This window comes from Melanostigma gelatinosum (assembly GCF_949748355.1).
Source record: "Melanostigma gelatinosum genome assembly, chromosome: 8".
Classification (NCBI taxonomy): domain Eukaryota; kingdom Metazoa; phylum Chordata; class Actinopteri; order Perciformes; family Zoarcidae; genus Melanostigma; species Melanostigma gelatinosum.
This window is the reverse complement of record NC_136641.1, coordinates 20,131,247-20,149,494: the sequence shown is the minus strand read 5'-3', so window position 1 is coordinate 20,149,494 and position 18,248 is coordinate 20,131,247. Positions and strand designations below refer to the sequence as shown.

The window sequence follows — 18,248 nt, the reverse complement described above, 5'->3', positions numbered from 1 at the left end:
TGAACAGACCTACCAGGAGCTCCTGGACCAGAGCCTCTGCATTAAGTGACTGTTTACAACCACAAAGAGAATCAAAACGACCAGAAAGAGACTCAAACCAAATAGAAAGAGACGTAGAAGGAACTTAAAGAGATGTAACGACATCAAAGAGACACATAACAGCCACAAAGAGATGCAAAATTACCACAAAGATAAGACAAGATAAGGTATACTTTATTGTCCCACAGCGAACAATTATTCTTGCTCCAAGCAGCTGCATCACACAATACGCACATGCCAATATCACAATCCCCATGGTCCCATAGAACATAGATCATACATACACTCATGCATAATAAGCTTAAATACACATGTCAACTTTCAAAATAAAAGAACAATAGAAGGTAAAAAATAGACAGTAGTTTTGGACAAAACAAAAGAGACAAAAAAAGAGACACAAAACGGCCACAAAGAGACGCAAAACATCTAAAGGAGACACAACATCTCTAAATAGAGACGCTAAATGCTGCTGATCAATGGTAGTCGTTGTGTGTGTCTTTAAGTCTGAGTGTCTCGCTCCTATGTAGGACAGGTGGGTGGGCTTTTACATGCCTGCGTTCAGGGGCCTATATAATTATAATCTGCTCATGTCTGTGGGCTATATGGAGTCAATTTAAAAAGTTTCTAACTGCCCCTGGGTTGAAAAGTCAGGTGTTGTCAGTAAGTGTGATCGCTCGCCTGTGTAATCAAACCCTCATCCACTACTGGCCCTGCACTGAGCATAATCTACAGTATACGCCGTTCGCTCGCATCAGAGAAAAGCAATCTCCCTCCGAGCAGCAATGAAGTGTTATTGATCAATTCTAGCTGTCAATGTGCGAGGGGGGCTGTATGTTCGGAACCAATTAGGCGGATCAACCGTGGGCACTGGTGAAGCCAGATGTCTGACTCTTGTTGAATGGAAGAAATTTGCCACTGCAAATGTTTTCCCTTAGCTTTTAAATAACTGCAGTTTGGTACAAGTTCAACAGTTTTCTTTCACCTAAGAACACATTTTCTGAATTAATAGAATCGCATTTTTGAACCTCTCCCTCTCTTACATCTTCTCGATCGATTTAATCGCCTTTCATTACCTTGTTGTGTGGTTTTGTTCCATTGCAATGATGATGATGATCTTTTCGTCTTTTTTGTATATTGTTCGTACTCTACTGGCCTTGTCAGCAGCAAAGGAAGTGCTGTGACTCTGTTACTTTGTCTTTCAACTTCCTAACGTACAGCGCGAAGGACTGGAAACTCTGACAGAAAAATAAACGACTTTCGATCGGAAAGGCTCACCTGCAGCCATTTACACAGAGCTACCACAGCAGGTTCACCAGAGAGAGGTGGGTGAGGTTGAAGCACATAATACACAAAACAGAATGTCACTATATGACCTGGGGTTGTAACACTTTGTACTCTATGTTGTCCAAAATAACACAATGAAGTTTGTTGTGTTTGCCCTTTTCTCAATGCCCCAGACCCGTTCATTGCCATTCTCTACCTGTCCACTAGATGCCTGGACCTTTCCTGACTTCCCTGCCCACCTGCTCCCCTGTTTCCAATTTCAAAGTTGCACATCCCTTGCCAGCCAGCCTCCGAACCTTGCAACCGGAAATGTGCAACCTGTGTCTCTATCTGGATCTGGACGTCTGGACCTGCATACCTGCCAGAACTTTCCTGCTGTCCTGTGGACTCTTTACAACTCTGTTTGGGCTTGCCAGTAAGCTTACTCTATCATGCCTCCAATAAATCCCTGAACTGTTGCTGTCTGCTCTTCTGTCTGCGTTTCAGTCCTCCTCACTCTGTTGCCTGTACTTAACCGGCCTTGACAGGCACCATAACTAATTTCATTGCAGTATCCAGACTGTATCCCTGCAGTTATTGAGTTCTTTAACATTTTACATTTAAACAGTTTACTGTTTACATTTAAACTGTGTTAGAAGTAACAGTCGACAGAGCTGTTTTGTTATGTTCTGTCTATATAATCCCTGTTTATATGCCTGAGACAAACTGTACAAAATGTGCAACAAACACCAACCTGCACACATGCACAGAGTTGAGTGGAGCAAGCACATTCACTCTTTGAGGACATAGAGGGGTAAGAGGCACAAGGCTCCTCCCTGAGAGTTTGTGAAAACATTCCAGCAAAGTGAGAGCGGTCAAAGAATTGAGAACTCTCAGGGTGGCCTCTTACTTGCACTCTACTCTTCTCACGTCTTCGTACATTTACTTACACTGCATACAACGTGTTTGTAGGTTGTGTGAAGCTCTGAGGACAGTTCTGGGAGGGAAAGCCTGAAGAAGCATCTAAACTCTGGACAAAGAAACTCAGCTGTCCCCATTGATCGGCTTACAATGAAGCCGGTGTTTGTCCTCCTTGTTTCCACTGCCTGGACTTTGACTGGAGCCCAGTATTACTACCAGGGGCTGATGGATTATCTGGAGAACAGGTTGTTGGCTATGGAGGTAAGAAGCAGTACCCCTTTAAATGACGAACAATCAATCAATATACTGTAGTTTTCCACGGATTATGTGACAGCAAAGATATCCCTGAATCAAAATAAGGTGTTATTGCCAAGTAGGCTTTCGCATACAATTTTCCTCGGTATCTTTGTTGCATAATCGTGAGAGAACATTTATAAAAACAAATACTGCAAAACAATCACATATGAACGGGACAAAAATGACAAATGTTCACAGCATTAATGATAAAAAAACATGTACAATATGCAGAGATAGTATGTTTGTTAATTTGACGCGCTCAGTCATGTCTGAACAAACATTCATTAGAAATTAGAAATACAAGTTCCTGACTACATCCTTTTATGTGCAATACATTTTTCAACTCAGGCAGTCCAATTAATGTGATCTCTGCCGAGCTCATCAACTTTGCAGTGGGCCTCTGAGAGAATATCAGTCGACGCATGTAGCATGCAGCTTCTGTCCAACACCATTAGTTTCTTCAGTGTTTTAAAACAATGACACAGCAGTAATGAGAACAAGCTCAACCATTGCTGCCAACGTGTGAAACTCAAACATCCCACCTCCAAATGGAAAGGTAGAATGATGCTGTGTTACAACAAAGTGCCTCGGGGAAGGAATCAAATTGCTGAGAGTTCAGTATTGTGTTGTTATGAGACAGCAAAGTATGTGTAAGACTTTTGTTGGCTTATGATATGAAATGCAAGAGGATTACATGTCTGGTTTGTAATTTCAGTGAACTGTCATTTAAATAATTATTTTAATGTATTCTTTTGGTGTATATTTTCAGAGTCGGAATTTATTCTTTTCATTCTCCGTGCGGCTGCAATGCAGAAATGACAATCTTAAAGCTCTTATCCGCATGAAATGAATAGTCTATTTACAGCTAAATCCTGTTCTCTTCAGCCCCCTGTGGTTTCCCTCCAGCCTCAATTCCAATATGCTGGTTCAACTTCTGCATTGATATGAACACAGCAATTCATCAAATAACTTTTCATTGAACTTTCATTTCCATTTGACCACAGGCCCACAGCAAGCAAAGGGAGAAAATGAATCTGTTGCAGAGGAGACAGCGGAGAAGGCCGTCTGTTATTAAATCTTGCTCGAAATAATTTATCCGTCACGATGACTGTGTCATTCACACACTGTGAAACCGTCTTCTATTTGCTGACAGTGATAATGCTTTTTAACAAAACGAAAGGATATTCTCATTTCACTGATTTTGCGCCTCCTTTCTCCTTGATCCTCCGGTTTGTGACCCGGAATTCCATCTCCCAGCACTTCAACTTGAAGGATGTCAAAATTGCTAAAATGCATCTCGAAGAGCGAAGAGGCTTGCTGGAGGAGCCATAAGCGAGGATACATTGAAGTCTATTCGGCACCCGTGCCACATGTCAGATTTAAGTGACTGCTCTGAGGCAAGAATGCCCATTTTGTTAAATGCCTCTTGCCTCCAAGTTAGTGGAACGCCATGTTCTTTCAAGTTTTCGCGATGTTTGCTTTAATTTGCGGGTTTCAGGGTTATACCATGGAGCGAATCTCCTTTGTTTTACTAACTTCCTTTTTAAAGGAGCAATAGAGTCTAGTGTCCTTCTCAGTGAGCTTGTAGCACTGTCGACAAGATGATCAATCTGGGTAGGACTAAAGTTAGCATAGGAGTCCTCCGTCACATCGAAGCATGGTATCGAGTTAAATACAGACGGAATCGCTTCTTTAAATTGAGCTATGGCACCATCAGATAGACATCTAGTGTAGTCACTCTTGCTTAACGGTGTACACTCCGTTAGTAGGAATTCAAAGGTTATTAGATAATGGTCCGATAAAAGAGGGTTCTGTTGACTACAGATGAAAAATAGCCTTTTGGCTAACTCTGGCACATTTGCAGAAATGTTTTTTTATTAATGTGCACTGTCCCGTTCAAATAAACCAATAAAAAAAAATGTAAAAAAAATCCTACTGACTTTAGTGATCCTCTGACTTTTTATTTAGTGCTACAGACATTTATGTTCCCCTCTGGATGATTTGGAATTACGTTGGTGATTCTCTGACTTCGTATACAGCATCATCATCGGGTTAAAATTTGAATCAGTGTAAAGTGATATTTTGGTTTTATACGAAATGCCTGCCCAATTAATGGCATTACCATCAGCCTCAGCTTTTGTGTTTAGTGCTAATTGGCAAATATGAGAATGCTAGAACACTAAAGTAAGATGCTGAACACAGTAAACATTATACCAGCAAAATATCAGCCTGTTAGCATTATTATTGTATTATTGTTAGCATGCTATTTAGCTCAAAGTACCACTCTACAACCTCACAGAACTGTAACCATGGCCATATGCCTTTACTTTTATTACTGGTCAGGACAGCTGGTAGTTTGAGTGAAAACTAGGAAAAAAAACTCATCCCACAGTTTATTCTATTATTCAGTTTATTAACACGTTTTAACAACGCTTCTTTTGCTCTGCTCTCGTCTGGTAGGACCGCATGCAGTTGTGGCATGAGCAATCCCATCGCTACCACACAGAGCAGCTGGATTTCAAAAAGCTGACTGCTGAGGCCATGGATGGTCTGCGAAATCAGCACAGCATGATGTTCAAAGACATGGAAGGAGCTGCACTCCGAGTGGACCAGGTGGAGCGAGAGATGGACTACGTGGAGACCCAGACTTCCCCTCGGGCCTGTGTGAATAAGGCAGACAAGGTGCTGGAGCAGGGAGCCTGGAGCCTACAGGAGAGCAGAGGAGAGGAAGAGGACGAAGAAGACTGGGAGGAGGTGCACTCCAGAGTCTCTGGTGAGCTGCGGGGATGTACATACACACTTATGCCAAACGCTCTCCATGGGATGGCTGTGTTTGAGCTTTAATTTGTGTTCATGACAGAGCCCTGGCACAGTCAGAACCTAAGAGATATATAATATGTACTGTGTGTATATATATATATTTGTCTGTGTGTGTGTTCGCATCAGGCTTTAAACCACCCCTTCTGTACAGTCGCTGTCTTGGAAAAGCAATGCCTCTGGAAAATGGGAAACAAACGCAGTGCTGTTACAAGTCAGTTAACTGAGTGCTTTGTGTCAGTGGGCAGAATGTTTTCCAGGAGAAATGTGACTTGATGCAACTCATTTATTTCAGCAGAGCTACTCCCCTGCATGCGGTGTTTGAGCACAGCATTCGTCTTTATAATCCTCAGATCCCAAGGCGTGCTGCTACAAACAATGCTGAGACGGCCATTTGCTCTGTATAATACGGGGACTTATAACCCTTTTTTAAAGCGTGATGTGGAAAGTTGTGAAACACAATTTTTTTAAATTCCACGAAACAGACTTTATATCATCAGATTTCACTGAATATGCACATTAAAAGTTCTGCATATGTTAATCAGAGCATTAATATAGCAGCAAAGCAACTGTTTGCTATGTAAATATACACATGAGTAAGCTGAGCAGAGAATGAAGTTTTTCTCCCGATGTGTGTGTTGTAATAAGAGCTTCTCTGTGCTTTGATTACATGGCCGGGCCGGCCGACTGGGAGCGTGCTCAATAGGCTAGATCATGGCTGCCGCTCTGCTACACTGCGCTCATGCATACTTTGGTTACAGCTGATGCCCATCCTCCATGTCTATTGCCATTGAGAGGCAATTAACATGAATATCCCATTTGGCTCCTTCAAGCAAAATATCCATATTTTGAATTGGCAAAATCCCTGATGATGGATCATTAAATTCCTTTGGTACCGTTTATACACACTCTTCTTGCAAAACCAAATGAAAACAAATATAGATTTACTCATTATTTGTACTGACTTAAGACACTCAATAACACATGAATTCAAGAATTATCTAGTAATATCATAAACTGTCTGCTCAGAATCATAATGCCAGTCATGCTGTTCAAAATCAAGGCAGAGTTCTCTCATTCAAAGTGGATGATGGTGCAATGCAGAGCAAAGGCTTCTCTAGTCTCTGTGTGTAAAACCTCCTGTGCAATCTGGAGCTGCCTCTGCAGAGAGGAGGGACAGGAAGCTGCGCTTAGGTCAGCGGCGTTACTCTCCGAGCTCATGTTCGCTCTGAACACAGTGAACCATTGTAAATGTCCGTCAAGTGACCCAAAACGAACTTTCCCGCATTGTAGCGACCCATTTTAGATTTGTGAGTACAGTGTTCATTTCGCTCCAGGAAACATCGGGGGGAGGTAGGGAACATCCTTTTTTTGTGCTTTTTAGTGAAAGCATTGTATTACTCTTCCTTTTTACAGGAAGCATCTTCCTGCTGTCTGTGTGTTGCACTCATTCCTCCTCTCATAAGTCTGTGTCCAATATCCCCCTGACTGTTTTTTTGCCTGAATTTGGAAAGCCAGATAGTGACTGCTGCAGGCTGCTTGATGTTTTCCAAATGTAGGTTGCAAAATGTAGGTTGCAAAATACATATTTCATCTTAGGAATGGCACTTCACCGAATGGAACTAACTGTGAACTTGATCTTGATTGGCAAGAGTTTACAACCTAACTGTCTCCCACTAGAATAAGCTTTTTTCTATTGTCTAAAGACGACGGTCTCACTCCCAACTTGTCAAATACCAACGGTTGGTCGGTCAGTGCCCCTTGGCATCTAATGCCCACCGCATTGCAGTCTCTGCAATGCAGTGGGCTTTGAACTTACTCCAATGTAAACCCACCCACGTGACAATTATACGGTCGGAGCAACAACAGCGAGATATGCCACACGGGGCATGTGACAGGGGAGGTGGATGGGTCAAACAAACACAGGACTTTTGTCCAGGAGACTATACTGTTTGTGACCCTTTGCAAAACTCCTGAGAGTTGACGCGTCAGGAAACAGCTGCTGAGAGGTACTAGAAATGCTCCCAATCTCATACATATAACCTCGAACACTTCTTACTATTGGCAATGTGGTGCTACATGACCAAATGTTTCCGCCAAAGTAAAAACTGTTTTGGGTATTTTACACGTTTTGTGTCATTATTGTGAAACAAAATCACTGGGTATTGATCTGAATTGACCGTTTGATAAAACCATCAGATTATCCAATTGTAGCTTGAGACCGATTTCATTCAGCACAATATCATGTATCTAGTTATTAATTGCATATTTACGACCATTAACGGTCACATTAAAAACGCCAGTCAGCAGTTTCAACCAGCTTTTCCACCAGCTAATTTGCTTTCATTCATTATTTCCATATGTGTGAGTTATGTGAATATTGGAAAGCTTGACAGGCCTAGCAAATACAGCAAACAGTCTTTTAAGCACAACAATGTTGTCTTTGTGTTTTCTCTCATTGCAGACTGTGTGGAAATCATCGCTGGCATCAGATCAGTGAAGATCCTGAAGAGAGTGGGCAGTCCCAAGGGCATGTGGACCAGAGACCCCAGGTCGTCCAAGGTTTACGTCTTTAACGGGACATCAGGGGACAACATCTACCAGTTCAACTCCGTACAAAACTTTTCCCGCTCTCCTGGCGTCACCAGCAGCCGACAGATCAGGCTTCCCTCTGATTGGAGAGGTCCTGGCAGCACCGTCTACGACGGCTATTTGTACTACATACAGCAGGAGGATGATACGGACATGCAGGTGGTCAAATATGACCTGCTGAGTGGCTCGGTGACAGACGCCGCCATGTTCCCCGTGGAGAGCCACGCTACTGTTTACAACCTCAACCCAGAAACGGTTGCAGATCTAGCAGCAGATGACGAAGGCCTCTGGCTATTGTACGCAACAAGCGACAGTGAACCGAACATCCACCTTGCGAAGATGGACCGCGTCTCACTCGATATAGAACAAATCTGGGACACCCGGTGCCCAAGGGAGAACGCAGAGGCGGCTTTTGTAGTCTGTGGGACTGTCTATGTCGTTTACAACACACGCCTGGCCAGCCGTTCTCGAATCCAGTGCCTTTTTGACGTCAACGACATGGTCATCAGCGAGGAGGCTCCCCTGATCTACTTTCCCAGGAGGTACGGAGCCCACGCCAGTCTGAAATACAACCCAGAGGAAAAACAGCTCTACGCCTGGGACGATGGCTACCAAATCATTTACAGACTGACCATGAAGAGGAAACTCCTGGTGTGACGGCAGGGAAGCAGTGTAATGTTTTCAAAGGCAATGAGAAGGAATAGGAGCAGTACATTTACACATGCTATGCCATAAGTCTTTCAGTAGCGTGCACACTCTTTATTCATGGTAGATTTAATGGGGATAAGCCATAACACATTTTTAAGCAAAAGAAATAGCCTTTGAACTATTATTTATTAATTTGATTCTGTTCTTCTGTTCTTTTGTGTGTTGTATACCAAATGAAAACATGAAAATGCCCCTTAGAGGCTGTGAAATATTACTGTTATGTGATGTTTTGTGTCATCTCCCCTCATTTAATTTGACCATTTGATTGAGACGAAATCTCATTTCCTTTGTGCCTGCTCCTGCTTGTTTAGCCACTGGCTGTGTTGTCATTATATGCTGTGTTTTATTGCCCCAAAAGTCACAGTGCGGAGAGGATTTTTGCATAAGTCTTTTAATCAAAGAAAATAAAATCATATCACAGAACTGATAACACATCACAACCTTTGGGAGAAAAAACAACAACAACAAACTGCTGTTGATTTTCAGACTTGTTGAAAGAAAAGAATGAAATAATTTGTGACTGAAATAATGTCTGCCATTTCAGTTTACTTTATTACACACTGGGTCACTCATGTTGAGAGTCTTCATAATGATCTCGGAACTCGTAATAGACTTGCCTCCACGAACAACTGTTGATGTCAGTCACCAGAACATTTTCTCAAACATTTCTATTGTTACAAATACAAAATGTTCAATACAAAATTGGAAATTCAGTGCTATCATAACAGCTGCAAGGAGTACAAGATTATATCAAGAAACATTACAATATTAGGCAAAGCTAGCAGGTCTTGAAAGACTCCATAAACCGAGGCAATTGATTTAACAGGTTTCTTCTACTATGAAAACACACCACATTGTCAAAGAAATATGACCTTTGTAAAGCACATGTTTAAAACACTGTTTCACCACTAAAATAAGATATTAGAAATCTATGAATAATGCCATTAGGGAGGAATTTCACCATCAAAATAACTGTGTGAATGAGAGCAAATTTCACACTGTCGTGGAGGGGTGTCTATGCTGTGATGGATTACGTCAAGCATGAACAATAATGCACTGACTCGTTCTCGCTATAACAAGTGCCAATTAGAGAAATGCCACTGCTCTGTAGACGCTGACCCGTCCACCCATCAGCTGCCCCCGCGCTGTCGTCTCACAAACACACACACACACTGGGGTACTAAACAGCTCTCTCTGGGTTCACTTACCCATAAAGGAAATGGCTAAAACAGATCCAGCTGGGTCTGCTGAATGCATCTGCTCATGTCTTGATGTCTGGCCCCTAATTTCCCAAACTCTGTGATATATAGCATGTTCATCGTATGTTTCAGCTGAAATATCGCTTGTCCTCCAGTGAGGCACCAGAGGTCTAGACCAGTCTAAGCCACGGCCAAGAACATTCTTACATATCAGATTTAAGTTGCTGTTTGAGATAATACGGACACTATTCAGTCAATGGGCCTCTATCTGTGAATGTTTTGTGGCAGTTTTCCTGCCTGGTGTCACATTTGACTCCGTAGCTCAAGATTTCCTGGCCCGAATGAAACTGATGTTATCTGTGCTTGCCAATTCCAGCAAAACAAAACTACTGCGACTGGAGGAAAATCCTGGAAATAGAAAACCAAATGATTATGTTTTATTCTCATTGTAAAGATGTGGAACCTCAATTGTGTAATATTTGAATTAAAAGCTATTGATGCATTACTTTTTTTTCATCCGAGCAGATACAGCAGCAGTTATCCTTGCCTTAACTGAAATTTTGTGCATATTATACGTCATTAAAACTTCTAATTATTGTAAAGAGAGCAAATATTATGCAGGGACCCGATCCTGCAGCAGAGGAATTATACTGGTGCAAGATGATACAACAGCGGTGCTGCAGTCTTTTTCTGAATCACATCAAATATCTACAAAAAAAAAATCGATTATCCACATATTGCTGGCAAATTAAAACAAACGTTCTCCTTGTACAACAGTATGATTAATGACTTAAACATCAAGAAAGCTGCATGTCTCGAAGTTCAAAAGACGAATATGTTGATCTTTTTCTCAGAGTTTAGGTTATTCTCAATCATCACCACCAACAAAGCTAAATATATTCAAAATGTGAGTATTCTTCTTTTTTTTTCCTTTTAATAATATATTTTCTGGTTTTCGGCTTAGAAAAACAAAACATACATACAGCAACCGGCAGACGTCTGTACATGAAACTATAGACATCCATCAAAACCTGTTCACAAAAAAAGAACAAGAGAGACAAACAAGTGCTTTTGAACAGTGTTTGTCTGCTTTCATTTAGAAGAAAAGCGTGAGATTGCTCCAAAGCAAACATGGAACAGAGAAAGAGGTAAGGGTGTGTTAAGTGTGCTCACAAGTTCCCTGTTTACAGAGCTCCATTGAGAAAAAGCTTGTTTCTGTTCATGTTTTTTTTTACCCTTTCTTTATAGTTGGTGTTCAATGACCATTTGTGCCTTTATCAGGTGATTAAACTTGTACACCTTAACACTGCACTCAATTTGCTCTCGCGTGAATATCAATTATCCTGTTATTCATTTCTCTTTACATACAACTTCTTCTCTTGGCTGCTCGAGAAATCACACTAAAGTTGCAAATTGTCTAGTTGAGAATATTTTAGTTTCTGCTGATCCAACCTCACCTCAGTGAGCTTCGGATCAGATAATTGTTTATGTTCTTGATGACACAGGAAGTACAGTGAACTCAGCCGGAGCTTTGAAATTCATTTCAGTTTTGCTGTTCATAAACAATAATGACGAATGGAGTGGTTTTACATCTAATAGTTCCAAAATGCTACAGTTCAGTATTGTTTTTTTTCTGCTAATACAGCGCTTTAAAATTCAATAAGAGAAAGCTGGAGAGATTTGAAATTGCTTCAGATCCAGTTTAAGTCTCTTTTTCTACCCCAGATGTTGCCTCCGCTGTGAAACTTCTGCTGCTCTCGTGGAGCAATATCTGATGTCCAAGTCATTCTAACAAAGAGTCTCTGCGGCAAAAAGCTAAATCTTCAGCGTCTCCACATGAGAACACCAAGATTCGTTCAACTCAGCTCGGACAGCTCAATTTGAAGTGTCTGCAGACTGGATGTCCAGCCAATCTCTTCTGAGGACAACAATGGCAGCTCTGGTTCATCACAACACCCATATTGCGAACCCTGAAACCCCAAAACACTGCACTTAGCGCAACTAACTGACTTGACAGTGGTCCTAGATCAGTTATTGGGAGTGCTCTGGGAAGCGAGGGGTAGTGAGAGAGAGAGAGGGTGTGACAGTGGGGTTGTGTTCTGCTCAATCAGACAGACAGGAAGTGGATCAGCAGGAGAGAGGAAACCCGCTTCTGGGCTGCTGGGTCACAGGTGGCTCTGCTCAGGGACTAGCAGGGGGCCTGGGTGAAGGGCATGAGCCTTGGCTGTCAAAGCTGGCTGTCCTCGCCTTCCACTGCAGGACACAAAGACACATGGAAATGATTCATGACGCACATGCTGCTTCTTTCTTATTTGCACTCTTTTGGGGATTTAATATTGCGATTTATGAGGGTACAGGAAAATTATTGCTCGGGTCCAGACCTTTGAATCAGCACACTCAACACAAAAGAGACTGAAAGCACTGATACAAGGAACAAAGACTGAATAATTGATATATCGACAATAACACAGGCATGATTTTATCAACCTCTCTGTCTTGGATTTATACAATACCAAAATAACAATAACATCAAAAATAAGTGCGTCTAAATATAAATGCAGAATAGAGAATACATAAGCACAAAAATAAACAAACAAATAGATCATTTTAAAGTTATATAGATGTAGATATTTATACATTGACGTACTTCTGTTGAAATTCCCATAATGCTTCGGGGCATGTAAACAGGAAGTATAAAGTTTCCGAGGAGCATGCAGATTATGCTGTGGGCTATTTGGCGGCTGATCAATAGAGGGCCATGGGGCCTGGCCCCACCATGAGCCACAAAAAAAGAATTTTTTTTTTTATAATAATCATAAATTATACAAATTGTCAATATTTGTGTTTCTGAACTATGGAATGTACCCAGTAATGTGCGCAAAATATATGCTTTTCCTGCTCATCCTCGACACTGAGAACACGCAGCTGGGGGGGTCTAATCGTTTTGGCCCAAAAGAGGCGGGTCTATGAAGCAGTTTAGCCAATTGCTGATTAAAGATATAAATGAGTGACATACAATTTAGCCAATCAGCGCCCTCAAATAGATTCAGAGTGGTATCAGATCAGCCTGACCTCACAATCAGACAGCAGACTCGCGGGAAAGGGAAGCAGTACATGAAGCTTCTGTACTAGCTGTACACCAGACAGGTTTGGCTAGCTGGATGATGTCATGCTCATAATTTATTTAGCTTTTAAAACAACGGGGACGGATCCAGCACGGACGGTTACGGGAGTGAGGGATGAGGAGGTAAGGAAACATGAGAACACCAGGGTAGGGAGTGAGGGATGAGGAGGTAAGGAAGCATGAGAACACCAGGGTAGGGAGTGAGGGATGAGGAGGTAAGGAAACATGAGAACACCAGGGTAGGGAGTGAGGGATGAGGAGGTAAGGAAGCATGAGAACACCAGGGTAGGGAGTGAGGGATGAGGAGGTAAGGAAACATGAGAACACCAGGACACACATGGAGAACTCTGTCAAGCTACATATTATGCAAAGTGAACATCTTTTCTTCTACATATTGTCCTCCGTCTCATCTGCTTAACTTGGTCATGGAGGCATCAACATGTAATAGAGATGTTAAATTAACAGTGAAAACTCATCATAGCTTAATTTAACATCAGTATTCATAATTACACTTCATGTTTACTTCTCCTGATCTTTACCTCCTATAACAAGGTCCATAGGGGCATCTCAATAAATAAACATGTTATATTATATAAGTGTTATTTACTGCTTTTTTCGGGTTGGAATAAATGTTAAATATTTAACTGCAAAGTAGTAATGCGTGTTTGATACTTACATTTGTTTGCATTAAATCACTGGGATGTTTGCTGAAATTGATAGGATGGCCCTACCAAGAAAGTTTTCCACCAGCCGCCACTGGCTACAAACATGGATGTATGGCTACAACTTGAGCCACGTTTTGTTTACATTGCAGACACTTGGCACCATTAATAGTACGCCGAATTAGCTATAAGCAGTTTTTGTCTGAAATGTACTTATTATGTACTTGTACAGACGGCTATATTGAAGAGAATTTAAAAACGGGATGATTTCAGGAGGTTCAAGGAGCGTCTCTTTTCCATGTTTTCCGCGCAAATTTAGGGACGTTTACATCGGAATAAGTACATATAAAAAACCCATTTGTTTATGTCAAATAATGTGTGTTCAGATTTCACTGAGTTATGAGTGAGAAAGAGTCCGGTTTTTGACGCAACTACCTTAATTGGCATCATGAGCTGTTTGACAGCCATTGTTGCCGCTGCAACTGTTGACAGTGTTAATTAAGTAATTAAGCGGTCAAGCTACAATAATTACCACAAGTATGCACTTGTTCCTTAAACTCTACATGCTATATGTTGTTGGCTCCCTAAACTGCACTCACAGTTTGATTCAAACTGTTGGAGCAGAACATTACCATCTCAGCCCATGATTCCTCATCCTACATGATCCAGTAAAATGACTCCAGTGCGGAACCTACCTCCTTCTCAGACTTCTTGGACTCCAGCAGGGGGTGCCAGTGTGCAATGGGCTTGCGTGGATAAGCCAGCATTTCGTTCCAGTGGTCCCTGCCAAGTCCCTCGGCATGGCAGCCAACCCTCATCACACCAATGATCTCATTATGACCTACCCTGTGGGGACACACACGTACTGTATGAATACATCTGACTTAACCTGACAAGACATCTCATACATCAAATTGTCCCCCCCCCCCCTCCTCCTAATTGCAAGAAGGGCATTTTTGTAATAAAAGGTGACACAGATCTGAATCTGGCTGTCCTGCCGATTTGATACAGTGAACCTGCAGCTGATTGTCTTCGTGACACTAGAATTGACTCATCTTAGGGAGGAGATCTTTGCTCCATTAACAATGCCTGAAGTGTAATTGAAACCTTATTTAATCCTGGCATGAGAGCAGGCAGTAAAGAACACACAAAGATGCTAGGTTTCTAAAGAGCGTCTTGTCCTTTTATACACAATAAAAAAACCAGACTGACCTTCAGCATGCATGCTCTCATTCTGTCAGCCGTCTGCACTGCATGCACGTCTTCCCTTTTTCCATTTCCTGTTATAGCTTCACATACTAAAATGGTACCGTATAGTGCACCACTCTTTCTCTGAAGAACTATAATTTAACTGACTCTAATTTGAAAATGAGGAATAATCAATTGTTTTTCATTAAAGATCCCCTACAGGCCGATATAATAATCACTTTCATTGATCATTTGTGTCCGATGTATTTTTTCCACACACAAAAATTCAAATTCAAATTTCAATCTTTGGCATTTCAATTTGAAAACCGACTTCTCTGCGAAAACATCATTCTGCATGGTGAAGATTCTCCAAGTGTGTCAACAATAAGCAAATCGATTTTCGACAGCGGGGACTTTCTAACATTACATTTAGTGTCCTGATCCATTGGTGTCAAGTTAGATGTTTGGATTGTACGTACAAGTCGTAGTCCATGACAGAGATGTGCAGGCTGACATGGTCCATACTGTCTGGCGGGATGTCAAAGATGATGGCCTCATTGTAGGTGGGATTCAGAGTGTTCTTTTTTATGCTCGTCTTCTTCTTTTTCAAACGTCTCCCGTCACATATGAGAGACACCTTGACGTAGGGATCTAATGGCGGTAAGAGGAAGAACATAAAATAAGTCACTTTATCTGAATAGAAACTGCTGATAATTAAATGTCGTGTTTCAACTAAGTTGAAGGTTGAAAAGAAACTCCCAGAGCGAGAAACAGAGGTTTGACAAATATTTGTCGTGGCTGCTAAATCATTTTCAAAGATGTCTGTGAAGATTAAGCAATCAGTGGCGTTTTTCATCACCCAGTGTCTGTGTATATGTGTGTGTGTGTGTGTGTGTGTGTGTGTGTGTGTGTGTGTGTGTGTGTGTGTGTGTGTGTGTGTGTGTGCTTTCTACTTCAGCACGAAAGCAACCCTTGAGGACCTGGCATCGGTAATGTCCAAAAAAGTAGATGAGGCTGGTGTCAACACAGAGGGTGAGAGGACATAGATAGCTTCAACAGCTTGACTGAGAAAGCTTCCTGATGAATGCTGATTTTAATCTTCATCCGTCAGAAACAAATCGCATCGTATGATCCATTATGCCACGTTTTAGTCCGATGTTAGCTGCCCTAAATCTATAAACGACAAACAAGAGTGCCTGCTTCGCAGCCTAATATGCTGGAAGGCACAATTTGATAGCTATGGTTTTACAATAATGGCACACAGCTAAACCCCTCAAAACTCAGGGGATTAAAATTGGGTCTCTCGTTTAAATCGTCATTAAACACGGGAGTAAGAAAACGCCACATTCACTCCAAATTACACCTGAACCCTGGCATTTAATGCACAATAAATGTAACCTTTTACAAGTGATATCAGTATTGCCGGAAAAGTGGAATGGAAAACCGACTGCCTGCAACTGTTTGCTGACAATGTCTTAATATTGCAAGTGTTGATTATTAATAACTGCTGAAATAAACAGCACACGCTGTAGAGGCGACTCTGTTTCTGCACATTATCTGACACGCTTACAATTGGATGTTCAATTGATTCATGTTGAGCCACTGCAGCTGTAAGTGAATCACACTAATGCAAGCACAAGCACATACAGTTAAACACACACACACACACCTGAGTATCCAGTGATGTCCATGGCCTTGAGGTTCCTGCACTTGATGACAGTAAGTGTGAGTCTGCCTGCGGTGGGCAGGTAGCATAGTGAGAACATGACCTCCCCAAGATCAACACTTTCCTGTGAAAAACACACACACAAGCAAAAAAAAAAAATCTCTTTCAGTTTCACATTTGCATTCAACACAGATGCTTTGATCCAGAGTAATGCACAATAAGAATATCATCCTTTAGGTATGTTTCCGGGATTAATTCTGTATTTTGCCTAAAGTCTGCTTTTTGTGACGCGAGAGCAAACTGAAAGTGAAGACGAGTGGTTGAAGAAGTGCTCTGATATTTTACAGTGTAGTAGTATTACAGAATACTACTGTGAAACTACAAAATGTCCTGCATTCAAACACTTACATATACTTAAAGTACCAAAAGTAAAACTCATTCTGTAGAATTATTATATTAATGGATTATAATTAGTGATGCATTCCTGCATTTGTCATTAACCTTTAATAATATATTATAAATTGTGAATTGGTTTATATTTTGTTTTAATATTCTAAATCTGCAAATTAACAAAAGCTGTAAAATAAACGTCAGTCACTGAAGACCAACAACCACATAACTACATAATGTTCTGCTGGGTAATCTGTTATCCTGCTCAAAATGATTGTGAAATTGCAAAAACATGGTACATTATATGGTGGCCTTTTGTTACCACAAGTAATAAAACTATATTCTCACAGCTGATACTGCTAAACTGGCTAATTAGAGCATAAACTACACACAAAGGTGTCTAAAGCTAAATAATGCAACTTCTCTAGGCATTGTTGGTTTGAAAAAGAACTGCATTATGAGTTTGTTGTTTAGTAACTGCAGCTTTGTTTTTAGAGCAGGCACAGAAGACAGTTATGTTGAAAGACAAATGGATCATTTTTGTTGTGAACCACAGTGCTGCAACTTAGAAAATGAGTTGTTTTGCTGTCATTTTAGAACCCAGGACAATAAAACACACTTTCTCTGCAGAGATTTAGACAAGAAGATGTGTTGACGATGGAGATGCTAAAAGCACTCAGTTCAAAGGCATTTTGCCGCAGTCGGTGGGGTGAGAAAGCTCTTCTCTTTTTCATCATGGTGCAACACCGCTAATAAGCAAAGGTCGTTTTTTCATTTCTGTTTGTGATCAAACAAATAAGATTCAACGTCACAAATTCAATTTAGAGGTTCGGAAATCGCAGTGAGTACATCATTTTGACAGTCAAAAGTAATGTCTTCATATTGTTTTTACTATTTAAAAAAAAAAAAGATTGTGAGAAAACATCAGAAGTGTCCCTTTTCTTCTCAGCCGACTGGAGGGGCGTGTCGGTGTCTGGGTTTGATTGACAGCAGCTAGCAGGCAGCTGGAGAACCAGCATTTAAAAGGCCTAAAGTGACATTTAAAGGTGCATATGCATGCTATTTAATGTGTTGTTGCTGAGCAGCTAATTAGCTGTCTAGCCTTCACTTTAGCAGTGAACTGTTCTCTGGTGGATGTTTGTTTGGCCGCTCGTTCAGTAAGCTACGGTGCAGCACAGGAATTGTGTTCATGTTTGTAAGTCGGATAAGAAGGATACTGAAGCAGGAAAGCTAATGTGTGTTGTTGTCTGTGCCTCCTGTCTTGTGTAGCAGGCTGCTGTGTGGCTCAGTGGGACCATCTGCTCTGCCTAACACTGATGTTACTGCTCTAGCCAAGATTTTATTGGCTGTATCGAAATAAGTTCTCCATCAAATGCTAAACT

General features: G+C 41.3%; 2 protein-coding genes across 2 annotated transcripts in view; one reads left to right on the top strand and one right to left on the bottom strand.

The window, feature by feature from the left end:
• Positions 1-2,373: 2,373 nt before the first annotated feature.
• olfml3a (olfactomedin-like 3a) lies at positions 2,374-8,586 on the top strand (the record flags this gene model as incomplete). Its single annotated transcript, XM_079274269.1, has 3 exons — positions 2,374-2,484; positions 4,981-5,293; positions 7,802-8,586. The coding sequence occupies 3 exons, from the start codon at positions 2,374-2,376 to the stop codon at positions 8,584-8,586; spliced, it is 1,209 nt and encodes a 402-aa protein (XP_079130395.1).
• Positions 8,587-12,017: 3,431 nt separating this feature from the next.
• The window catches only part of syt6a (synaptotagmin VIa), a gene marked incomplete at both ends in the record, with an annotated part of 46,471 nt that continues 40,240 nt past the window's right edge, over positions 12,018-18,248 (bottom strand). The window contains 4 exons of the mRNA XM_079274425.1: positions 12,018-12,089; positions 14,318-14,468; positions 15,290-15,461; positions 16,480-16,600. Of these exons, the coding sequence (XP_079130551.1) occupies positions 12,018-12,089; positions 14,318-14,468; positions 15,290-15,461; positions 16,480-16,600 (516 nt within the window). The remainder of the gene's footprint in view (positions 12,090-14,317; positions 14,469-15,289; positions 15,462-16,479; positions 16,601-18,248) is intronic.